The sequence below is a fragment of the Gallus gallus genome, chromosome 11, assembly GCF_016699485.2.
Source record: "Gallus gallus isolate bGalGal1 chromosome 11, bGalGal1.mat.broiler.GRCg7b, whole genome shotgun sequence".
NCBI lineage: Eukaryota > Metazoa > Chordata > Aves > Galliformes > Phasianidae > Gallus > Gallus gallus.
Genome location: NC_052542.1, coordinates 2,522,081 through 2,548,178, shown reverse-complemented (window position 1 = coordinate 2,548,178; position 26,098 = coordinate 2,522,081). Strand labels below are relative to the sequence as shown.

At 39.7% G+C, this 26,098-nt stretch overlaps 1 protein-coding gene across 2 annotated transcripts; it reads right to left on the bottom strand.

The window, feature by feature from the left end:
- Positions 1–363: 363 nt before the first annotated feature.
- MBTPS1 (membrane bound transcription factor peptidase, site 1) lies at positions 364–25,643 on the bottom strand. 2 transcript variants are annotated; one of them, XM_046899605.1, is made up of 23 exons: positions 25,618–25,643; positions 24,141–24,633; positions 22,522–22,779; positions 21,918–22,121; positions 21,481–21,591; positions 20,128–20,237; positions 19,620–19,736; positions 18,568–18,635; positions 17,859–17,961; positions 16,958–17,109; positions 15,921–16,082; positions 15,138–15,282; positions 13,980–14,168; positions 13,181–13,353; positions 12,148–12,263; positions 10,377–10,533; positions 9,388–9,512; positions 7,942–8,019; positions 5,188–5,328; positions 3,378–3,509; positions 2,767–2,893; positions 1,970–2,100; positions 364–1,185 (listed from the first exon to the last, which is right to left on the bottom strand). In XM_046899605.1, exons 2-23 carry the CDS (start codon positions 24,325–24,327, stop codon positions 989–991), a joined length of 3,183 nt encoding a protein of 1,060 aa, XP_046755561.1. In that variant the 5' UTR covers positions 24,328–24,633; positions 25,618–25,643; the 3' UTR covers positions 364–988. The 2 variants fall into 2 exon arrangements, with proteins under 2 accessions (XP_046755561.1, XP_003641945.1); XM_003641897.6 differs by having other exon boundaries at positions 25,567–25,627.
- Between the last annotated feature and the right edge of the window lie 455 nt (positions 25,644–26,098).

Sequence of the window (26,098 nt, the reverse complement as noted above, 5' to 3'; positions counted from 1 at the left end):
TAGATGGCATTTTTTCCCCCTTCTCCCATTTCCTGCAGCACTCCAGCCCCGAGGCTGTGAGCCACACACTGGGCTGGCAGCTTCACCCACTGCTGGGCCTCTTCGCAGGTGCCCTCCTCTCTGTCTATGATGGAAAAAGTGCTATGTCTTTTGTACAGTTACCTTTGTCTGAGGTCTAACTTTGCCATCAGAGGTACAAAGGTGTGAATAAACCTTGTTTCCGACTGTCAAAATCCCCCTCAGCCTGGTACATTATTTGTTTTAAGGACAAAGACACGAGGAGAGAAGGAATGAAAATCTTCACTATTCAACAATTTGCTCTGTCTGATGAACAGCAGAAAGAAAGCCATGCAGCACTCTGTCTCAGCTTCATATAGATAACGTATTTATTGAAAATCTGCTTCACCAACAATGGTGAAATCATGACCAAAAATTACAAAACATCATAGTAGTAGGCTTTATAAAAATAAACTGCAGAACTATGTCAAACTGATTTGTACTTGTCTCTCCTGCCCCCTCCTCCCTCCTTTGATGAAGTAAGTTACACTCTTCAGTGTTAAACCATTCTAGAAAATTGCATCCTTTCCAAAAAATGCACTTGCGTTTCCTTAGCAGAGGTCCTTAAAGTGACTTCTCCCCCCGCCCTCCCCAACAATAAATATAGAAAATAGCCTCTAAACAAATAAATTTTAGTTTGGTCAGCTTACAAAAAAAGGTCCATTTTCTCCCTCATGGGATTATGTAGTGACTAAGCAGCCTTTTCAACAGCGTTCAAGTCTTTGGTGGGTATGGCTGCTTAAAGCTGCAGTTTTATGTACAAATGATCAGCTGAGGTCCTTTTCTTCTCTCCAGAAGCCAAAGACTGTGAGATGATGTCAGATGTATACCACCAGTATGATCACCACGTTTGCTGTGCCTTTGCCGGGAGTGATCAACTATCCAGGAAAGCAACCAGTAAAAGGAGGTCATCTTTGGCAAGCGAGAGCTTTCACACAGAAGGCGTCTTTGGTGGATGAACCTGTTGCATGAGCTGCGGCCGCTTCACTCGCGGTTTCCGTCTCTTTGGCCTGCTTTTTGCTTTGTTGATCTGCACCACAAAGAATGCCAGAACCACCATGGCACCGAGAAAAGCAAAGACTGGAATAGTCTGTCCTACGTCCTGGTTGTACCGTCCGGGCATTATACCTAGAGAGGCAAAGAGGTTTGCGGCCACACGAGCTACAATCAGATTACATTTCAGACAGGAAGATTAACAACTGCAGACTGATTAGCAGAAATGAGACAGGATGCTAACTAACTTCACAGAATAGCACTGGCATTTCCACCTTGACTTACCTGGGAACACAAAAACATAACTCAGACTTCCCTTGCAACAAAGCCTTCTGTTCCTCATGCCATAAGAGAAGTGATTCTGCTGCTGCTCTGGAGACTGCACTAGCACATGGTGAGGACAAGCTACACAACCCTTCCTTTTCAAAGGGATCATTTGGACTTGCAGCTCAGATCGAGAAAAGAACACGTGTGAGGCTTTAAGAGGCTTCCAGCTGGACACGCAGAACCAAGCTTATAAGGAGCTGTTCCAAGTTCTCTACATCGTTAGTATAACACCTTCCTCAAAGCACTGTTCAGACAAATTCTTCTGGACTTTTACAACTGTGTGCTCGCACAAGGAATTCTCAATAGCAGGAGTTATTGTCACAGCTCCCAAGGACAGAAACTACTGCTGTCTACTACTGGTGCCAAAATAAACCTGGGTTGGCCAAAGAGCACTCATCGATATCTTCCTCTCTGTATGCCACACATGGCTCCTTTCAAGTAAGCTATTCACAGGCAAAAATATTTCTCTCAGACTTCATCAGTCAGTCTTATACAACACAACCACAGTGATAACTGCATTTTTTCCACAACTGAAAGGAAACGTGTCTTCCTTTGACCTAAAATACTATCTTTCAAACCTTTCGGTACATACCTCCAGGAATGTCCCATGCTCCACTTTCTCCAGGGGACAGTGGTCTCACCTGGGGTCGGTTCTGTCGAAAACTGGGCAGAGCCACTTTATCAAGGTCAATTGACAGTAACTTTTGATGTTTCCAAAGGTTGCTAAAAGAAATGTAAAGACAGATGTCTGCCCACTTCAGTAATGCAAGGAATTCTGCAGAAACATGCATAGAAAGTGACAGCTGAAACCTACCAGCTACTCACTAACTTGGACCTGAATGATGACCCCATATGCTCTTTAGGTTTTGCAGTTTACAGGCCTCCCAAGTTCCATCCAGATGTCACAGGGATGCAATTAGATCAACAACTATATATTAGCAACACTCTTTCTTGCATGCAGACTGGCAGACATTACCATTAGGAGCTCTGCAGACAAATACGGGCTATGTGCTGACGCATTTACCTCCAAGTGACTGACAAATAATAAACTGGAAGGCAGAATAGATGAGCTGTGCTCCAGAAAACTATTTCAAAGGCATGCACTGATTATGGATTTAAGCAAGCCGTTGAACTTTAAGTTGGAATCACTCAATCGTAAAAAGGCATTGACTTGTGAAGCTATTTTTAAAATCTCTGTTTCACAAAATACAGCATAACTATCAGGTGAGTCAGAATTATTCACTGAAGTGGCATTAATCACTATTTCCTCTTTACAATTTGGTCTTTCTATAGGAAAGGAATTCCAGATGTCCTTTCAAAAGCAGATGGAACAAATAATTTTCAAGCTGAACTTGGAAGCCAGACTTTTTAAGACAGATGTATACTAACCTGGGAGCAGTTTCATTCAGAGGCTGTGGTTTGGCCCAGGAGAGATGAGGACAAGCAGGAAGGGAACGGGGTTTAGGGTCTCCCAAGTGAGCCTCTAGCACCTTTGAGTATCGATGGAGATGGTTACCTGCAATTCACATCAGAGACAGACCATGTCAGAAATACACTTCCCAACAATTGCCTCCAGCTAAATGGAACTGCTGTAAGATCAGAAGCTCTCTACAGTAATGGCTCACAGCTAAATCTCAGAGTTAGAATTGTTAATTCTAATTAAGGGTACCTTACAAAACAGTAAGACTGTGCACCTACAGTATGCCAAGTTTTGCTGGCCAGCATGTGAGACCAGATTTTATGCACACTCTGTAGCCAGTAACTAGAATACCTCCTAGCAGAATGGAGGCACCAAAAATACTCCTATGAGCAGAACATTTTTTTTAGTCAAACCATGATAGTATCATTATAGATCCCTAAGGCTTCTAGGTGCTCTCTTCTAGTAAAACGTCAGAGCTCATCCCAAGCTAACCTTATTGTCAAAGGCCTGTCTGGGTCTTTCTAAATTCCACTCAGACATCCCATCAGTTGCAGGCTCTGCTCATAAATAAGGCTCTCACCTTCCATCCGCTCCGGGAGAGGACAGCCCTCTCCTGATGGCGGTCGCTGTCGGTTTTCAGAATGGCTGAGACTTGGAGGCATCACGCCGTAGGAAGTGTACTGCAAGAGGGAATCCAGGAGCCAAAAGCAATCTGTAGGTTTCATAGACCCAAAACAAAATGTGCATTAAGCTACATTTCAAATGGCTCATCTTACTGTTATGTAGTGTATCATAACATTCAGAAGCACAAGTAGTTTCTCATTCCTGTTATTCTCCTTCTGAAGTTCTAAGCCTAATTTCAGCAAGATGCAACTTTCAACCACTCCTCCTCCACAAAGACACAAAAATAATTTCTTCACTCTTAAAATATTTTCTTGTCTTGTGTACCAAATCAGGTTTTTTGGGGATTAGGTCATAAAATGGCAAGTTTCAAATGTAGGATTTCTAGTTTGGGCAAGGCCATCCCAGTCCCTGAGAAAATTAGGGTGTTTTCCAGTGTGAAAACACAGGGAGCTGAGAGCTTCTGATATCATTCATTATCATTTCTATGAGGGAAAAAGAGAAGCAACCCTTTAAGAGGATAAAACAATACCTTGCAAAGAAAATTAAGAACTAGGCAGTGTTTTCAGTGGAGAGTTGTTCCTTTGCTTTCTCAAACTTAATATGAAAAAATAAATTAAAAAAGAAAAGGGAAAGGTTCTGGCTACATCTCAGCTAAAGGAAAAGCAGTACAAACAGCAGCTCTGGGATAGACCAGTCTGGGAACCAACATCACTGTACACTTCATCATGGTTTTCCTTTACATTTCAATGCATTTTCTCCTGAGATACCACTGCTTTCTATCCAGAGCCATGCCTGCTGAACAAGCACTCCACCTCATTAACATCACAATTGCCTGAAATTTCCATTTCAGAAGTGGAATGAAATCTTATCACCTATTTCCACTGACTGCAAACAATTTTTCTCAGAGCCTCTCCTACCAGGGAACACTTGGCTGGGAATAGGAATTAATCTTCATAATCCTGGTGTCCCTCCCCTTTGATTGTTAAAGAGGTCAATCAGATTTTAAGGATTTATATTCACAAATGTGAGGAATTTACTTCAGTTAAAGCAACCGATGTCTCTACAGGAGACATAGCTGGTTCACAACTTAAAAGCCAACTTTGAAGGATTTGAGAACCTTCCCCTTTTTCCTTTATCACAGGTCACACTGAATTTAACAGCATTAGGAAAGTCACAAAGCACCATTCTCTACTAAAACTCCACATCTTCACTTCGGCTAAATGGTCTCAATAAACTACAGCACACAGAGAAGGCACTGCTATGATGTTACAGAAGGGAACACTGCAAAGGGACGAGAAAGTGCAAAACAAAATTCATAATGCTACATAACACTCTGAAATGCAATGGGGAAAAAAGCAAGGAGGTCTCCTAATGGTATCTTCACAACTTCAAGCATGTGTTCACAGTTCCTGGAAACAAAAACACTGCAAAGAAGGAAAAAAAAACACCACCACAAAACCAACCAATCAAGCAGAAGACATTAAAATCAACACCTAGGTCATCTGTAATGGAAAAACAGGCCAGAGGTGTACGGGGCAAAATGCTCCCACTCATCAGAAGTCTATTTAATATGCAGCATTCTTTTGTTCCAGCTGCGTGTTACACCATTTTCAGCAGAGTTCTGCAGAAACAAGATTAATAACCAATCAGGAATTGTTTAGAGATTCCCTAGAAAAGAGTTATTTCTGGTGGGAGCTGTTACTAACCCATAGGACACTTGTCTGCTTAAGAAAAATATTTCTTCCTGCGTGTCAAAGCATACACACCTTTCTGTCGATGGCTGTCATCCAAGCAATTAGAGTCACCGTACAGAACGATCCTGCCACCACCTTCGGAAGGAACTTGGTAAAGTCCCAAAATAGGAACATTTTCAATTACAGCAGTCTCCTGTTTTAAAACTTCAAGACCTAAATCAAAGCACACATAAATTTCATGGCCTGAAAAGCAACACCAGCTAGTCTACACCGCAAACTTACAAATGCCATCATGCCATTCTTCATGTCATTTATGAGAAGTGTTTTTTTAAAAAGCTATGTTACAGTAAAAATGAAGCTGCTCCAAGACCCTGATCATGAAGCTTTCCACTGATACTGATGCTTTCTTACTTCTGTACTTTTCTTATGCAGAAAACTTACTTTTCTGAAAAAAAAAAAAAGACTCTCATCATGGATAATCTTCAATGTTCTTGAATAAAAAAATCCTAATATTTTCATGAATGAGTTTTAAACCAAAGTGATCTGCCTTAAAAATCCCTTTATGCTGTTTTAGCCCTTCTACAGAAGGCTACACACAGCATCTTAAAAATCAGCCATCACAATGCACACCGCTCTTTGCTGACTTATTTGCTGTCATGTCTGTCTACTGCTACAAGAAAATCTACTATGTAACAAAAATGAGAATAGAGACATTCCATGAACTATGACACCTGTCTGTCAACAGCAGCTGTGAGATGAGGGCTCTGACTGAACTTGTTTACAGAAGCAATTCAGAGGAAGCCTGCCGGGCTTGCATTTCAGCACCTCTACAGCACTGCCTTCCCTTGCACTTTGCCTGTTCTCCTTTCAATTTATGAACAAAGAGAAGTATGGTCTAGTAAGGATACATATTTCCAAAGAACAAAAGAAACATGAATTTTCTGCTCCTCGTCCCCACTTAGGCCAATTGCAGCTGACCCCCACCCAGGCACTCTTGCAGCCAGCAGGTAGAGCCAGCTGTCACTGCACCCAGCCCTGCCCTGCTCCCCAGATCAGCCTCTTCTGAAACACTTGCACTATCACAGAAAGCAATTTTTGAAGTGTAAGTCTGCCTCTGAAAGTATGGCAAATAACTGAATAATAAATTGGCAACTTAAAACATGTTTGTGAAATATTTACTATGGTAACTCAGACAATCAGTGAATGGAAAAGATGAAAAAAAAAAACAACCAAAGGAAGGCCTCTTGGTACGGATGGGTACATGCATGCAGCAAAACCCAGAGGGCACACAGCTGTAAACTGCCCTTTGTATCTCACAGGTATTATATCTCCAGTGAACTGAAGGCTGCCATAAACTGCAAGAGAACCATTTTAGTTTCTTCATGAAATGAAGTCTGTAGAAAGCCATTTTTAGATTAAAGTCTTCCCATCTCTAACACCCACTTCAAAATCCAAAATAAGATGACCAGCTTCAAATGTTAAGTATTTAGGTCGCCTTTACTTTTTACACTGTCTTCAGAGAGCAGAACCAAAACACAGAGCCCTTCTGTTTCATGAACTGGAATGAAAAGGATTCAACAGATAAAGCAGGTCCAGCAGGCTACCTGTCAAACACACTCTCTCTCTTTTTCTCTCATACTAAGATAACCAAGTCATCACCATACAGCATTTCAGGGATATTATCTGCTCTCCAGAAGATTTACAAGTAAGCTCCTTACTGTTCCAGAAAATGTCTCTATTAGCCCTTAAAAAACATTATTTTTTTTTTTATGTTGCCTGCTGCTGTTACAGCTCTGAATTACTACCCCATAAATAAGATGCCACAATAAAACTAAAGAGAAAGGATAAGCACAGAGAACATACTCCTCCAGTCTGAAAGTACAGCCTTCCTATGTGCCTAAAACGTTTACCTTAGGAGATACAAGTAGGAGACATTTTGTCTAACAAAATCCTCCTTACCTCTATCTCTAGGTCACCATGGCTACCCAAACACTCATTTGGCAATGATTAGATTAATATTGCATATGGACATAGCTCAATATCATTTAGAGTTTGTGAGAAACATGGACAAGGAACAATCCTTTCCCCCTGAAGACACACACAACGCACACATGCACAGATGTGTTTACATATAGCAAATATAATAAAAGACTGTATATGTACATTTGGATATTGCTGTGCTGTATAAAAACTAAACTATGTAAACAATATATGCTGTCATATTGCAGCTTCCTGTTAGATATCCAACTAGACAAAATGAAAAAATACCTATAACAGAATCGTAGAATGACTTAGATTGGAAGGGACCTTTAAGCCCATCCAGTTCCAACCCCCTGCCATGGCACAGTGCCTCCCACCAGCTCAGGCTACCCAGAGCCCCATCCAGCCTGGCCTTGTGCACCTCTAGAGATGGGGCACCCACATCTTCTATGGGCAGCAGTGCCAGGGCCTTACCACCCCCTTAGTAAAAAAAATTCTTCCTAACATCTAACCTAAATTCCCCCTTTTTAAATTTAAAGCCATTCCTCCTAGTCATACCATGTAAAAAGTCAGTCTCCCTCCTGTTTACAAGCTCCCTTCAAGTACTGGAAGGCTGCAATGAGGTCCCCCCAAAGCCATGTCTTGTCAACGCTGAACAAGCCCAGCTCCCCCAGCCTGTCTTTGCGGAAGATGTACTCCAGCCCTTCTTTATCACATTCTCAATCCAACCCTATCCTTTCAATGAATTTTTTCACTCCACAGTTCTTACACCTTTAGATTTTGTAACTTTGCTTTCAACTACAAAGTACTACCTAAAACACAGGGAAAAGAGAAGGAAATGCATACCTTGATCCTTAAAAGTCTGTGCAATTACGATGCCATCTTCTGGAAACTTTGCAATACTACATCCTGATGCATAATTCACTGAAAGACAACACAAAATTGCATTTACAGACTGAAAACAACACCTTCCCACTAACTCAGTCAGCTGTCAAAACAGGCATAGAAAAAAACTCCCAGGAAATTTTCTCTGGATTTGTGTATTTTGTACATGTATTCACAGATAAGGCATTCTTAAGCACAGGTTCACCTCGCTTTCAAACCTTTCTGTTTAGAACACTTTTTTAAACTGAAAAGCTTCACCAACCACAAAAAGAAATACAGTAGTTCACACTAACATTCATTATTTATAGAGAGAACCTGTCTCCTTCAGTCAAAACTGGAGAGTGCACAGAGCCCTCAGTTCTGGTGCCTTCTCCGTCCACATACACATTCCAATGAACTGGTCAGAAGACAGATTTAGAAACAAAGCATGAAAACATCAAGTGACTTGGTCAAAAAAAAAAAAAAAAAAGGAGCTTGTCTAGACCTAGAAAGTCTGAAAACAATCAGGTCATGGGGCCTGCGCCCTGTGAACTTGAAAACAGTAAAGCATAATAACTTCAGGCTACTGCAATTCAAAAGATGACAAGAATAGGAATTTATAAAGCATCTCAGGCTGCTGAGACACATCTAAGTTGGAATATTCCAAGGAAAGTCTCCCCCACTGATTTTCTTCCACCACAATTTCAAATTTTCACTTAACAACAAAACTAAAACCATGATGAAACTGAAGGCAACTACTGTTTATAGTACAGACACATACAGACAATACCCCAAGAATACTATCCAATGAACTGCACCTAGAATTCAACCATGAAGAAAGGTTGAGGGAACTGGGCTTATTTAGCTTGGAAAAGAGAAGGCTCCGGAGAGACCTCATTGTGGCCTTCCAATATTTGAAGGGAGCGTATAAACAGGAGGGGAACGGCTGTTTACAGGGGTGGATAGTGACAAGACAAGGGGGAATGGTTTTAAACAAAGACGGGAGATTTAGGTTAGATATAAGGAGGAAGTTTTTCACACCGATAGTGGTGATGCACTGGAACAGGTTGCCCAAGGAGGTTGTGGATGCCCCATCCCTGGAGGCATTCAAGGCCAGGCTGGATGTGGGTCTGGGCAGCCTGGGCTGCTGGTTGGTGACCCTGCACGTAGCAGGGGGGTTGGAACTAGATGAGCATTGTGGTCCTTTTCAACCCAGGCCGTTCTATGATTCTATGAAGTCAGAATATTTGTTATCTCATCTGAAAATGAATCAGCATTGGAAGTAATCATTCAAGCATGCTTATTAAACTCTTTTCACTCACTCTCAGAGCAGTTCCCTTGACTCTCATTCAAGCTGATCCTCACAGAAACTATTCTCCAAACAAGGTACTGCTCATAGGCTGCACAGCCAATGACTCCAGTACTCACTTTCATGACTTGCCATGGTAAAATCGCCTTCATACAGCCCATCGCTGAAGGCCATATTCCAGACAGAAAGCAGATCATTTAGAGCTGGTATATTAGCACCTCCAGTATCAGGCATCCACCACTGTCTATAGAGAGGATAATAGAGTTTGTTAGTATACAGAATATACTCCTAGAGCTTTTATTACAAAAAATCCTCTACATGTAGATTTTTTCCAAGTCCCTTAAATAATGAACTATATCTCAAAACCTCATTTAACTACAGGAGCACACAAGCAGCTGTCCCTCTTTGACACCTATGCTTCTGAACAGAAGTAATAATAATGGTGCAAAGTTCTCAGTACATTCCAGTTTCCTACATAAACTTGCTAGGAAAAAAAAAAAAAAATCGGTCTTAGATTATCTATTCAACAATGATGAAGCAGAAATCATGGTTATGTCACTTGCTGCTAGTACTTCTAATGAAGCAAAGTGTTACTTGCTCCCAAGCTGCAAAACAGATCTTTCAAGCTTACCACAAAACATGTGGCAACTACAATAATTATGAGGGTCTTTTTCACCACTGTTGATATTGTTTATTTCCCTTTATATAATATACTGGAGTATTTCCAGTATTGGGTGCACAGTCCAGTAATACAGTTTGCAAGCTGCATTTGCTCTTTTACTCTGTTCTCCAAAATAAAAACATATCAATTTTTCTTTGCTAGTCACCAATCTCTTAGTTCTTTCTACCGTAAATGTTTTTCTGGGCTTTAACAGATTACATTACTAAGAGAGGGCTTCACAATAATGATAAAGAAGATAGGTATTCTCCTTAAGCTTTGCAGCTTAAGGTCGGTGTTACTCTTGAGGTACTTCTTCTTAGAGGCAGCATGAGAAGCGACGCAGGTGATTAAATACAATTCTCACATTCAGAATTTTTAGGGCAGTATAACCATAAAATAGCAATTCTATGACATTTTATTTCCCGCAGAAATGAAAGAAACAGATACCTCGTGTTTTCATCATAAAACTTGACTTTTCTCATTACAGATGTGTTGTACCAGTCACTGAACACGATAAGTGAAAGTCCGTTATCAACATCCCTCCTCAGCTTGGTGATCTCTTCAGGAAAATACTCTTCCTCACTGTCCACCATCAGTAAAGTCCCTGCATATAAAAGCAAAAACAGTGTTCACACTAACGTGATTACTATTACTGCAACCCATGCAAAAGTTAACACAAATGAATGTCTTGCACTTTTTCTGCATGACTGAAAAGAACAAACAAGTAGATTACTCCTAAATGTCAAGCCATTTCACTTCTTCACTTTCTGATTTCTCAGAGAGGTGGTAGAATTTCCTTTCTCAGGAATAATGTAAATCTTGACTAGTTAAGGATCTGGATGATAGGGGTTGGAACAAGATGATCTTTAAGGTCCCTTCCAACCCAAGCCATTCTGTGAGAAGCCAGAGTGCAGAGGGGCTGGACTTAAATCATCTCTGCTGCTCACTGCTGCCTTAACTATAGTGTCATTGTATACTAACTACAGTCTGAAGACAAAATCATTCATGTTCAGAGGTACCAGCAAATGCCAGGATCACACAGAATGTCCTGCTACCTATTGTAATTCCAAAGCCTCATTCTGCACTGTTTCTAAGATTGGAAGAAATTTCCCTGCTTCATTCCCATGAAAGTACAACTCTGAAGTAATTCTATTTATAAACATATTAAAAACCTTTCTGAATTACATTATTTGCCCCCCACTGCTTCTACTGAAGGTTTATCATGGTTTTACCAGAGTTGTGATTAGAAACCTGCTATTCCAGTTCTTCCTTCATTTAATAAATTTATTCCACTTTCATGTGCATTTCTGTTCTCTTCCCTCCTCGGTGTTCCCTCCTTCACCTCTACCTACTTACACTCTTCAGACATAGAAAGCACTCACATCAAGCACTCAGTCTATTTTAGCAATCCAAAAGCCAAGTCTTCTAGTCTCCTAGTTTCTCCATTCTCCTAAGCAGAAATGTGAGTTGCGGTTGACTAAACTACCCATGCAAAGCAGACTTGTCCTTGTAGTGCCCTTCCAACAACCTGTCTCAGAACAGAAACTACTTTGTTGTGCTTTTACAGGCTACCATTTCTGTCTTCAGTTGTGCATCTGCTAACTCAGAAAGCAATGGTACAGCATTTATCAAAGAATCAAGAAAAAGAAAAGCCTACTACTGACATTTCCAGAACTAAAAGTCTGTCAGGAGACTGCACCCTCACTTCACAATCTATTAAAGAACATCCTAGCCCAGAAGAGAAGATGGTCCTTCTAGAAGTCAGGGCCAACTAGAAGGTCACCTCGGAGCAGAAAAGATCACAGCCAGCTCAGTTTGTCCCCTGCCTGGCAAATCTACCACATCTTCAAACCCACCACAGAAGAAGCGAACCACATTGTCTGCTAGCATACAGCAGGAATGTAGTAATTCCCCACTATTTTATCTATCCACAAATACCGATGTTTCAAAAAAGAAAAACAAAAAAACAAAAAAAAACCCACAACCAAAAAACAGAACAGACATTCTCATTTTGAGTCTATAATTCACCCATGCTTCATTTTGACTATGCAAAAATCTTTTGGAAAACAGTTCTGCCGTCACGGAACTGAAAACAGAGGGCTTCTCTCCTCATTTTTTCAAGATAACGATAGAGAACTGTACTAATTCACTAGACTCCCAAGTAAGCCTCTGCAGCAACACCGCATATAGCATTAGCATATAACAAACACATGCTTACCATACTGACTCGCATCGAAACATGTAAACGGGGAACCAAGAACCTCAACAAAGTAACCCATACTTCTTAGGTGCTGATACATGTCCCTGAAGTTTGTGTGGATGTGGTCACCATTCCTTAGGAAAAGACAGAAGAAAACTGTTGAAGACATTCAAATTTGGTATGCAGAAACCTGATTTAAATCCTCTAATTACAGATTATTTCCTAGTACCTTTTCTAAAAGGACTTTTTTTGTTGTTGTTCAAGGGATAACCTGCGGTTTCCCAAGCACCATCTCCTCTTGCAATTTTTTTCCTAACTAACACTGGTTCCAAGTGCTACAGAGGTAATAACACAAAGTTAGAAACTGAGAATGTCCCTTAAAAAGCACAGTTCTGTATGTTTGCACCACATCCCATAGGAACAGTGCTGCATTAAAATCATATATCTTTCACAGGATTTCATCCTTGCTGAAGAGTCTGTAAGAACAGCTTTAACTATTAGCTGAGAGGGAACACACAGGATGCCCTGTAATTGCTAGAACTCAGGAGGGAAGTTCCACTCTACTTGTCCTACCTCCATGTTCCAAACAGCTTCACAAAGGAAGTCTCGTAAACTGATCCAATTAATCTACATTTATACATTATTTGTATGTTTGGATGCTTTCCCTTTCCATCCATGAAAGACTGTAAGTCAGCCCCTCTTTATTTTGGTAAGTGAATGCCAAAGTGGCTAAATTAAGTGTTCCCCTCAATTCCCTGGGAGAAATCATGGCATAAGGGAAAAAAATTACACCATGAAAGCAAAAAAACCTGCATCCTAAACGTTTAAAAAGCTTTTCATTTTAAATGAATCAAAACCACAGAGAGCAGTAACAAAAAGAAAAAACTGCACAAAGAAAAAGCATGCAGAAGCTAAGAGTTGTTCGTGGATTTATCAGAAAATTCCATGCCACAATGAATAAGGTCAGTACTCTCTGGCACTCAGTAACATTATTACATATCATTAACATGTAATCAAGAAATATTGATTTAGTAGAACCTGAGATAAATACCAATCTAATGGATCATTCTTCATCCTCAAATTATCCCTGGGGAAGTATCCTGGTGGATAACGGAGATTATGATATTGATCCCAAAGGACTCGCTTACTACGAGGTGGAGTAGGAATAATCTTCACTTTTATTGGCAGCTTCACCGTCGAAGTCTGCTCTGCACCATTCTTAGACTGAAGGACAGAACAAACCACTGTGAAATTATTTTTCCCTACAGAAACGTTCACCAACTGTGGATTGTAAGAGACTGGAAAAATGGAGGTATCTACTGTATTTTCACTCAAGTACCACCAACTAAGGAGAACAAGAGATTACTTCTGCCTTAAATCACCTTAATACATTTTCTACACTCAACTGCTTTTATTTCCACTCAGAACACTAAATACTTTAAATATGCTACAACTGTAATTTGGTTAAACTGTCCAAAATCTTAAAGTCCTCTCAGGAACAGTTAACTAGGGTTCTGAGAAAATGATATTTAAGTCATCTCTTTTTCAAAACACATTACTCAGAATTCATAATAAATAAATGCAAATCTCACAGACAGGTTTTCTAATACTAAAGCATATTCAATTCAAAGGTCAATCTTGCATTCAGTTATAAGAATTATTATTTGTACTTTTCAATGCTTTGACTACTATCTAACTTATGCTTCACATTACATGACCAGAGATGCCCCATACAAGTAAGGGTTTGTAGTGAAGGAATTTTAATTAAAACCACCATCCTCATCCCCTCCCCCCCCTTCACCTCAACCCCTTTCCACTCCCCACCAAAAAAAAACCAAAATAGAACTAACTTTATTTTCTGCAGGGGATGATACTGTGATCATAACATGACCTTGAGCAATGCCTTCCCAAGATGCTGCTTTCTTTGCTACAGAGATAGAAATTGCCAAGTATCCGGACCAAGGCCATAACACAGGGGAATAGGAGAAAGCCACTTCAATGTTATCCCCATTTTGTGGGAGATAGGGTTGCCAGTCTGGCTGTGAAAGGAAGAACACCAAATGTTGGTAAAATAGTATCTGCAGTCAGAATCATCAAATCTTATTCTTCTGAAGATTATGCCAAATTTCAAAATGTACATAAAGCCCAAAACATGTGTTGTGACAGTGAACCAACCCAATCATGACAGCCTTAATGATCCAGAGTGTAGACTTCCCAGAGGAAGGACCTGAGGAAGATCTATGAAAAGCACACAGAGTGCTCCCAGTTTAACATTTTGGGGTCCTGTACAAAAAAATATTGGCAGAGACATGAAATTTTCTGTCTATAACAAAAATGGTTATGGATGTAAGAGACAGGCTGATTACACTGGCTGTGTCTAAGCATTACCATCAGCTAGTTATACGAGCTTCGATACTCTTAAGTTTAAATCTAAAACCGACCTTAGGATTCACAATAAGATGTTGAAATTAAGCTCATTTACACTGGCTAGAGTGTTGGGATAGAAGACTTTCCTAGTTCATGCATCTGTTTTATGTTTACTCTTAAAAAAAAAATTCTCCGTAGTCAATCAACAAATTCAACATTACTGGCATAAAGCAACATATTTTGCAGCAGACTTTAAGAAGTCAATGCATTCAGGTCATTTTGACCCAAGTAAAGAGTCACAATTTGTAACATCAGAGATTTCTTATGCTCACAAAAAAATCCAGAAGAACTTAAATGCTAGCAGAGAATATAAAGAAATCTCTAAGTATCTGTCTTTGTAAAACCAGTTTTGACTGACAAAACACTACACGCCCCTGAAAGCAGTGCACTGGTGGAAAACCTGCAGATAGCTCATGGGGACAAATCTAGTCTGGGTGCATCCTTTAAAACCAAACACTGTGCATCTCCTGCGCTCACCACTACAAATGTTTGTATGTTCTATCAAATTTATTAGCTGAAGTAGTCCTTTCTAGAAAGCTTTTATGAACACAGTCAGGTCTTGGAAGAATGTTTAGTCTTACCTTGTCTATAATTCTCCCAGTGACTCCCATACCATTAAGAATAGTAACATTAACAATGGTTGGCATGCCTCCATAATATATGGGCTGAGAACAATAAGGCCACATGTAGGGACATTCCGTCAAGTCAATATAGCTTGGACTCAAACTACAGGAAGGATAGAGGAGGTAAAATTTAACAAAAGAAAAGAACAAACAACAACAAGTAGAAGTACAAGCCACTACACAAAACTGACACATGAGAAAATTACCGATAAAACATGCCAGTCACAGCTACTCTAGCTACTCTATCAAGTACTCATCTCACTTCTCAAATTTGTCCAATAATCTTCCCTTCCCCCCCCCCCCCCCCTTCTTTTTTTTTTTTTTTAAAGATTTCAGAGCGTTCTGTTTTATATTTGTTTTTTTTTCTTCCTACAAAGCAAAAGAAACTTTTCAGCACAGTGAGAATGATCCTCTGGAAAACTAAGATGTAACTACTGTTCCGCTTTGCTCTAGGTTGTATTATGAATAACACCAGAGAGTTCAACTGAGCCTAGAAAGGAAAGTAAATTTAGCTCTGAGACTTCAAGCTCCTACACTGCTCTAACATCGGTAGAAAATACAGTGTTTTTTCATCGCCTCTCCTGTCAAAATTCATGCTTCCTGATTATGCAAGATCTATACAAGTTCACTTTGTTGCATAAGCACAGATTGCTCAACTGTATTACATGCACATCATCTGCTCTCTTAAAGAAATATAGCAGATTATAGTGTACTGTTGATTAATTGAGGATTAAAATTAACCTGGCCTGTGGTTTATAGCTGTTGAGGATCTGATAAGCTCTCAGAAGATCCAACTTGCCATGTCCTTGTTCAAACATGTTGACTCCAGGAAGTCTACGTGCTGATGCAATAAGTGCCTGCTTCATACTTGCTGGATTCACCATTTCACGCTTCTGAACTGTGCTGAAATGGGAAACAATGGGTCACTTTAGGTGGCCTTCATTCTAGTTTCTAGCTAGTCTTGTCTATGTTTTGCCTTAACATTTTGTTTCATTTAAAGAAAATGCAAATAAAAATTACATTGCTGCGTACAACATCTACTTGATTTCTCCCTGTAACAGTTGAAGATGGAAACAGGAGTGACAATTTTATGACACTTCTCTACCAGGTAATACTTATATATGCTAAGTAAAAGATTCTGAAAATCCAAGCCCTTGTAACACACTGCGATCTTCTGCTGCATAGCTTGTGGGGGGGGATAGCTTTGCCGTCCAACGAAAACTGCACAATTCTACATAGGAATATGGTTACCTTGAATTTTGGACAGAGATTTTTTCAAATTAAATTTATTATCCTTAAGTAGCAACAGTGACAAACACAAAGCAGAAACTTCTAACTCCTACCTTCCTTTCAAACTCTTCCGTTTGCAGTAGGTGAATTACACAACTAGGTAATAATCATAAAATCCCTACATACTATAAAACAGGTATTCAGATAGTTATCAGCTACAGGTGCCTATCCTGAACAGCTGTTCTTTTACAACACAAAAGACAAAAGCAACTAAATATCATTAAACATTTAACAAAATTACTTTGCACTGTTCTCCGTAGCTACATTTTCAAATACCTAACTAATCAAAACAGTCCTCAGGTTTTTCCCAGGGAAGTTAGAACCAGTCAGACACAATAATGTCTTGGACAGAAGAACACAAATTCTATCCCTTGAGTTTGTTTTCCTACATGTAAATACAATTTATTTTCATTTGGTGGGGCCCCTTAAGAGTTTCTTATGGCCCTCCTGCATCTGTATCTTGTGAGGGGCTATTACTAAAGGCTTACCTTACTAATAACGTGACAGCACCCGCCACTACAGGAGATGCTACACTTGTCCCAGAAAGAGAGCGGCATCCACCTTTCATACCAGAACCTCTCACTCCAGAGCCATAGGTAACAATATCAGGCTTCACTCTACCATAACCTCCAGGCAGCTCCTGTGAAAGAAAATGGATGGATAGGTGTCCTGATACACAATGAACACTGGCTGTTTCATTTAAGTATTTAAACTAACTAATGCAAATAATTCAGAAATAAAATTATCACTAATCAGCTAGGGTTCAGCATCATAGTAAAACCTAAAGAAGGACTCAAACCATTTACAGCAACTCCTCAGCATATCAACCCAGAAAAGGTATGATCAATCCAGGAAAGGATCAACAAACACTCCGCTAAGTTAAGCATGAAACTACTGACAAAACAGTAACCCCTCTGCTACCAGCTAATGAGAAGCAGCACAAAGAAAAAAAATACAGAGTCTTCAATTAAGATCACAATGCAATCTCATATGAAATCACATGTGCAGTACATGAACCTCAGTTCAACAGTCAATGCAAACTGAAAGGATATCAAATATGCACAGCATTACATATTGCATCTGGAAAGGCTAAGATTCTTCTATTAAACGAAGGACAGGAGCAGGCACTGTAATTCAAACAATACTTGGCATTTTACAAATATAACAAGAATGTCAAAAGTGGTCAACTTTAATGATAAATGATGAGTATAAGGCTTCTTGCTTCAGGTCTTTCATCAATCTCTTACAATTCTGATATCCCATGAAATTTTTTATCACTGTTTATGCCACAAACATCAGCTGCATGATATTACCTCTCTGAAAAAGGCTTCCTTTTAAAAATCTTTAATCTAGCTACAAAAGTGGCTGGCCTCCGTTCAAATATCTTACCCAAGTGGTCATTCCCCTAGATGAAAAGCGAGCTATGTTATCTTCGAAGTCAATGCCACCTACTCCAATAACATCCATCTGATCAGCAGGGTTATTGAGAGTCCTACAAGTTGGGAGTTAGCAAGACAACAATAATGAAAAAAAGCTAAGATTACCATTAAAGCCATAAATTTGTACTGAAAACAGAAACACTGTCATCAAATTTTTTTCAGCCATTCTTTCTAACCCGCACAGAAACAAATTTTGGTCCTACCTGATATTGTTATGTTCTACAGCTAAAAGCAACTTTTCAAGCACTTAATAACTCCAGAACTTACACTACCAAACCACTTTTCTTCCAGACACAACAAAATCTGATTTTAGGCATTTATTTTAGAAATACTATGCAAAGCATTCTGGCTTGAGCATTCTGTGTTCTTTAAGCCTTATGTGTACTCAAAGATGTCTGCTTATACTAGTGTAGCAGTATCAGTCGAAGTTCTGTCATTCCTTTCCTAACTTTTCACTGTCTGAGTAAAAAAATAGTCACCTAATTCAAAAATGTACTCTAAGGCAAATGATGAGACAGAGGACGATGTCTAACTTAGGTCACTTTCTATAAATACATTACAGCAAAAAAGAGAAGAAAATACCCTCCAATCCAAGCACAACTACTTTCAAAACCAAAACATCATACTTGCTTTTCTTTAAGGTGATCTCTGAAACTTACCCATACAATGGGCCATCATTGCCAATAGCAGAGACCATGATCACATTGTTAGCTGTCAGTTCCCACACCTACAAAAAGATAACATTTTTAATAATGTTCTGCTGCCAAAGAGGGGACTTGGAGCACAAACACAAACTCCACGGGGCATGACATAAGCAACTGATTAGTCTACCTCTCCTTCTTACTGAGACTTACAAAATAAATACATCTCACTGGTATATTCGGTACTAAGTGTCAGCAATTCTTAAGATTATGTGATCAATAATGGCCTTCACAGCTTCACTGCTAACTGTACTTACTCATGTTGCATCAAAGGAAAAGCTGCCTGTAAGAAAACACTCCAGAAGCACAAATCAAATAATTCCCTCCAAAAATTACTCAGGAGTGAGTACTGAAGTCACTGTCAAATTAAATTTCAATGCAGATTTTCATTAAAAAAATAAAAAAAAAGAACTTTTTAAACACCCTTATTACCTTTTTCAGAGAAAGACTTTGTCCTTTTAACATAATTCACTTACTGATTTTTAAGTATATATCAACAATTCAGGGAACCATGACACAACAATAAATACCTAATTCCACCTTAACCTGAAGCAAATCTCTAATTACAAAGCTGAATCGACTACCTGTACTTTTTATTTATTCATTCTTAACGATTTGCTGCTAAATTCATTTTTAGCATGAGACAAATTAATTATGCAGAGATTTGAAAAAGCAGGGCTGGATGTCAGTTAAGTTTCTTTCACTAAGGCTCTAGATAGTTGCCTGCTTGTCAGTCATGCCTCCTAGCAGTATGTGCAGCATTTTGTAAAAGGGCATGTTTTTGCAGTTCTGTGAATACTTGTGAGTTTGTGTTGGTTTCTTTTTCACCCATTCCCTAAAGATATACCTAAAAGCCTATACACCTGTACAGAATTTCTCTCATGCACATGGACCTCCTCAGGACTGACTGCAGAACCAGAACTTGCCAGGAGCAGTGGTAAACAAGCAGCTCTGCAAGTCCAGGAATACAAACAACATGGCCATGGGAGCTTTTCCTTCCTCACACCAACCTTGTCAACAAATGGATGATCCATGAAGTCTGGTCCACCAATACTTAGATTCAACACATCTATCTTCTTTAGAATTGCATAATTAAAGGCATCCAGAAACCAAGACGTATATGAAACCTAGATAAAAAAGAAGAAAGTAAAAACTACCATTGGAAAATCCAGCAATTCCATGACAGTACAGGCTTCAGAGGGAGAGAGGTGAAACAACACAAAAACAAAGCACAAAACTAACACTAGTCTACTAGTATGTATAGTGCTCAGTATATTTATGAGACTGTTTTAACACTATACAGATGAGGCTTCGACACACAATTTCTGAAGAATATAACAGATTTGGAAACTCTAAGAAATCTGGTAGTAAACTTTTAGATAGAAAAAAAACAGTATATGTATCACACATATAAAAGAAAATACAACATTTACAAGCACTCGCAGCATTCCCCAAGAAAAGGATTTGAACAGTATTTATCTAGAAAGACATACATCAAAACACCTTTAAGACAGCTACCTGGTTATTGGTGAACACCCTAAAAATGTGCAGTTCTGCATTTGGAGCGAACCCCTGGCATTCTCTCATGCTGGCTATCACACCTGCTACAAAAGTTCCATGGCCTAAACCTATCACAGACAGGAGGTAACAAAATGAGATGTTAGAAGCCAAACAATTTCATTTTTACTCATTTTCATTGTTAATCAACACCTATAATAAAATCACATCAATCCAACAGACTTTAGAACAAACTATAAACACTTGGTTCCCCACCTTTTTGAAACAAATTTTAGTTCTGGCCTCTCTAAACTCAGTAGTACCAGCATTCTCTAGCTAGACTACCAGCTGATGAAACCCAGAGTGATACACTCTCACCTAATTGCTGCCTATGACATCAAGACTCACACAAGGCAATAATGAGAGAACAAGATTATTTTGGCAAATGTAAGATACAAGGCCAATACAGGTTTATGTAAACTTCTTAGAAGATTTTTTTTATCTGGACTCTGCAACAGTCACATTTTGTTAAGGATGAAAAATTAGACAAGAAAGCGTATTTTTCACTCTCCTCAAAAAATAACGTGCCTTTTGCTTTTTGGGACGGCCTGCACTATAGTTACACGCTCAAAATCTGCCTGCCCAGTAACAATCTGGGCACAGTACTACTAGAAAATGCAAACAAAAGAATGTAATCATAACCACAATGCAAAGAAACACCATGTGTGATGTAACTATGGAGATGCACTAAAGGCCGAGCAAGATATGCATATACATCAAACTCTAAATGCATTAAATTGCCAGCTTACTCACTGACCAAGACCATATGAAATTAACATCTGCGAAAGCATACTGTCAAGTTACAGTTGGCACATGAAAAACAAACACAAACATGCTGTAGAAAATAAATCGTTTTTCTGAATCTTGGCTGGCATGAGCCAGCACAGCATTTGTTGATGAGAACTATATGAGTTAGAAAAAACATTACAGCAAGCTCCCAATACTCAAAATAGCTTAGGGCTGCACAGTCAATAAGGAAAATACTCCCCTCCTAAGTATGGAAACACATACGCATTGTGAAACAGCAAAATGCATTTTTTTGCTGACATTCTTCAAAAGCTACAATGAGATACTACCTATGATTCAAGGGAGACACAAGCAACATCCTCCTGGAGTCCTTATATTATTTGCTGAACTTGATAAAGAGTACAAAACTTTCCTGATACTGCAAAATTAAGCTTAAAATCTCAAGATACACACCTTCAATAAATATTAGCAGATGTGTTGCCACCCCATCAGCAACAGTAGTTTTAAAGTACAAAACAGCACACTGTCAGGAACTCTCTCTCTCACCAACAGCACACAGTAACTCACCATCATCCAAGGTTCTCTCGTTAGTCCAGTTTGTTCTCTCCTTTACATTTTTGAAATGAGGATGTTTCTCACTCAGTCCAGTGTCAAACACTGCTACTCTTACACCAGCACCTATGACAATAAAGGATTGATTTTTCTGATTCAGCTTCATAACTAACATATTCAGTCAAGTGAATGAAATTATGTTCAATGTACTGTACACTTCGCAAACTCACTAACTTGTGGCTCTAAAGCAAACTTCCTGCTCCATTTCAGAAATTCAACCAAAGATTCTAAACAGAACTACTTCCTCTTAAGAACAGTATGCACACACACAAAGCTCTGTAACAGTGCACCTCAAAACAAAGTATTGCTCAATCTTTATGGAACTAGCATCCAATGAGATTAATACATGTAAGCTAAGTAATTTTTCCTTAAGCCAACAAACAACAGCATACCTGTGTAACCCATCTGCCAGAGGACATCTGCCTGCAAAGTCTGAGCAACTTGGCGAGGGATAGCTCTCAACAAACGTCTGCTTGAATGTCGACCTGTTGCATGCCAGAAGCCAGAACCTAGAGAAAGACTTGCCCTTCTCAAGGGACGAGACGACTGCCATTTTTGAGTCCATCTGGTCTCATTGCAGTGCAATGTAGGATCAGCTACATAGAATTAAGGAGAAAAAAAAAGTATGAGGAAAAACACAAAAGATTTTCTGTTTATGCAAGTATCCACATCATAACTGTAACGGCAAACATTTTAGACAAGTAACCATTTTTTCCAGATGTATTAGTGCCTTCAGTAACAGTGAAAGCTTCAATTTTTCCTACTATAGTGGCCAATAAACTCAGTTAACGAACTATTGCAGAAGAAATGTCTCTACACTGTAGATGGATTCATTACCACACTTCTAGAAAGGTACAGCAAGGCCTCGATAATTCAAAGGCAAAGGAATAGAAAAACTTTAAAGAAAAACTGCAGGGCACTTTTCATTTGTGTAACGCTAAGCTAGTCTTAAATTTTCCAAAGCAGATCTCATGCAAACACATAAAAATTACTTACAGTCTGAATATTTGAGTGAGCGGAAGACCTTCCGCTGAGGAGTTACTCGCTTGATGTTTGGATGATCTTCCAGTGTCAGTACGCCGTCCTTCTGTTTCTCATTGATCTGAATCACCTCAAAATCACTCGGATAGTCGCTGGCTGGGTTGTTGCGAGGTACAATCCTCCAGTTCTCAATATCACTGCTTTTTAGTGCACTTGAAATAAACTTACTTCTAGCTTTAGCTGTGAAGTATCCATTAAAAGCCACAATATACTCTGGAACAAGAGTACAGTTTATCAGAACTGATGTTTAAAGCAGCTTAGACATGCACTCAAATTACTGAATATTTCTTTCTCTTTATCCAAAATAAATAATCACAATTTGAGGCACTTCTTTGTTTTTTTGCTTTACAGGTCTGAAATTTATTTCTGTACTACAAAAAAGTTTTTGCATAATGAAGTGCTTAAAATATGATAAAGGTCTTCAAAATGAAGGCAGAATTGTGATAGCATGGAAAGCTGAAATGACAGAGGTGAGCACAGGAGAGGGAACAATACATTGAGTTTTAGGGAAATTACTGACACCAATTTTGACACACACAGAGAACAAAGCTGGTCCCAAGAGTTCAGCCCTCGATCTGGGTTAGTAACTTGTGGGTGGATCGCAGACCTATCATGCACTGCCACAATCACCTCAACAAGCCCTCTGCTAGCTAATGGACAACATACCATTACTGACATTGTGTGTAAATGCTCAGGCACACACTCAGCTCCATCAGGGGAACAGATCTATTACCTACTACCACGACAAACTGAAGACAATTTACACACCAACTTCTGTTAGAGTCAAATTAGCTAGTTTGTTACATAAAACTACAGTTTCAAACATGGTAGAGATGTTGTCAAAAAGGGCATCTGTGCATTCTGTAAGAACTACAAATGGTAAGCACTGATTGTTCATCCTTCCTCCACAGTACCCAGCCATTCATACATCACACTTATATTACATTTATCCCACAGTTCTACATGCACACAGCTGCCACACCAATACAGACTGCACTCTGTACAATGGTATCTATATTTCCTTTGACACTTTGGTGGCTAGCTCTGTTCAGCATTTCAGATCACATTCAATTCAGCACCCATTTTATTTGCTCCTCTCTACAGTTATCTTTTGCCATCTCAGGAGTGATACCAGCCTTAGCTTGCCTTTCATTTGCTCTTTCTGCACTTACTTTGCTACTCTTCCACAAACATATTATCGCTTTCAATCATTTTTCACAAAAGAAAAAAAATAAACAAAACCACACATACTTCCCCTTGCCTTTCTCACTCCTCTGAGTGGGTCAAAACAAAAAGCTACGAAACCACAACTAAGTGACCATGCTGGCTCACCTGAACCTCAAAACTCTATTTTCACTTCCAACACACTCCTTACTACCTCTCTTACTTTCTTTGTTCTTAAAATTCTGTGTCCAGTTAAACCGTGAACCTTCATAAAATTCTCTCTCAATCTGAATGCAGATAATTTAGAAGCTCCACCTGTGCCTCTGAATATTACGACTGTACAAAACACCATGATTCATTAACATTAACATCACACGGATTTATTTTTTTTTACTTCTCAACTCTATTACCATGCTCCACGACTGCCGAAGTGAACTCCACTTTCAAAGTCAGGCGAGAACATCCAGGACATACGTGAGCCTCATGAGAGGAATTCCCTAGTCTGGTACTGAAGTGTTTTTTGCCACAGAGTAAAATAACAACCAGAACAAACCAGATGTTTGCAAACTTCATGGTCATAGAAGAAACTGGTTTCATTCCAAGAATTCCATATACTCAATTTACACTTCTCTTCTTTATAAACTAGTTCATTTTTGTTTCAGTAAACACTGATTTCGCTGTGCCATTCAACTGGATATTCTTAAAACTGCGTCCGAAGCAAGTACAGATTTCATTGTCTTTTGAGGTAAAGCCTAATAAACAGGCTCATTTCTTTCTACGTTTCTTCTCCATTTTGTAGTAAATGATTCGGTCACTCATGATATGGTAGCTGAGTCCTGTACTCCATTTCAGAGAGCAAAGTTAACTCCCTAGAAGAATTAGCAAAGTGATTTGCAAGCTGACCTGCAAGGCAACACAGCAAATAGTTAGAACCGTGTTTATGTAAACATATAGCCTGAAAAAGCACAAAAGATAGATTCCTTCAACAGTTACCATTAGAAATAATAAAGAAAAAGTTGTTCATGTTTCATTTTGCAACTTTTCAAAAACACTTGACTCTCTTCCTGGTTCACACCAGGCACCTATAAGATATTTGGGTATTAACTTGGCAATAGAGCAGATAACAGCAACAACTGAACTCTACTGCCCTTCATGTAAGCAGAATGAAAACAACTAACTGACATGCAAGGCCCATTACAAGGAAAAAAGAAAAGCAAAATGAAACATGATAGAAACTGTCCATGGGTACTTCAAGAAGCATGGTGGTGGGTTGTTTTTCTCTATTCAGGAACACGGACTACGGAGATAATGTTCTGGTATGTAATTTGACACAAGGAGTCACTATGCCTGTGGCTGGCAAAGACAAGAAATACCACCACAGGAAGCAAGTTCCTATGCTTTTAAGAGATTATCGTTATGAAAGTAGGCTTTCAGGCTTTCCTGAGCAGGAACGTGGTTACCACAACACAGGCACCTGAGAAAACACGGGCAGGGTTTGCAAAGGTAAAGAACAACGTGGAAAATGTTTTTCCACATGGAGGAGCAGCTTCTTCCTGTTCTGTTTCAAGGTGGAATTCAAGAAATACTGCGATGCAATCCTAAAGCTGAACCAGCAACAGACAGTGGAAAGGCCGTGAGAAAATGAGGGAAGAGGAACCTTTCTGCCCGGGCTGCCCCATAGCCCGATGCACTGACCAGCACTTCCGCGGGCCGCAACGCCCGGCGCGGGCGGCCACACTGCGAGTCCCTGCCGCTACCGGGGCTGTTAACGCCTCACCGGGCACGAAGCAGCACCGGAATCGCCGTCCCACCCTCACCCCCGCCCGCCGCGCTCACCGTGCCGCAGGCGCCCACGGACCCGCTGCCGCCATTTCGTGCAATGTTTACCTCAGCGCTCTCGCGAGAGTCGCGGCGCATAGCTTACGCTAAGGGACGGGCGCACGCGCACTGTGCCGCTGAGTGTGCGGTGTAGTGGTGAGTACCGCTCGTGTCTTTTACCGAAAAGCGAAAAGTTGTGTTCTGCGTACTGAAAATAAATATAAAATCAAAGAATTGTTTGTTGTCATGTTTGAGGACATGACTGAACAGGGTTCAACTCCTGTGAGGGAATGTTAGGATATGCTGTTCGTAATGGGAAGTGACAAAGCAAGCCCCACTTGGAATATAGCAATAGCTTCATAACAGCATTTAAGTCTTAGTTTTAAAAAAAATGTATTTTTTCACTCGGCCTTCTTGAAGTCCCATTTTCAAGTACACGTAAGTGATTGCAGATGTACTATGCGCAGCTAACAATATAAGTTGAAACAAACAGCTGGGAGTGTGGTCAGCTGCGGACAGAATGAGTCCACAAGTCCTGAGCCTGCTTCCC

What these genes read in the sequence shown, in the direction of transcription:
- MBTPS1 (XM_046899605.1), bottom strand. Translation starts at nt 24,327, where the DNA reads ATGAAACCAGTTTCTTCTATGACCATGAAGTTTGCAAACATCTGGTTT. An exon ending in ATCATCCATTTGTTGACAAG is followed by an intron (nt 18,636 to 19,619) that starts GTTGGTGTGAGG and finishes ATCTTTTTGTAG; the next exon opens with GTGTGGGAACTGACAGCTAA. An exon ending in TCTCCCGGAGCGGATGGAAG is followed by an intron (nt 2,894 to 3,377) that starts GTGAGAGCCTTA and finishes TGTGAATTGCAG; the next exon opens with GTAACCATCTCCATCGATAC.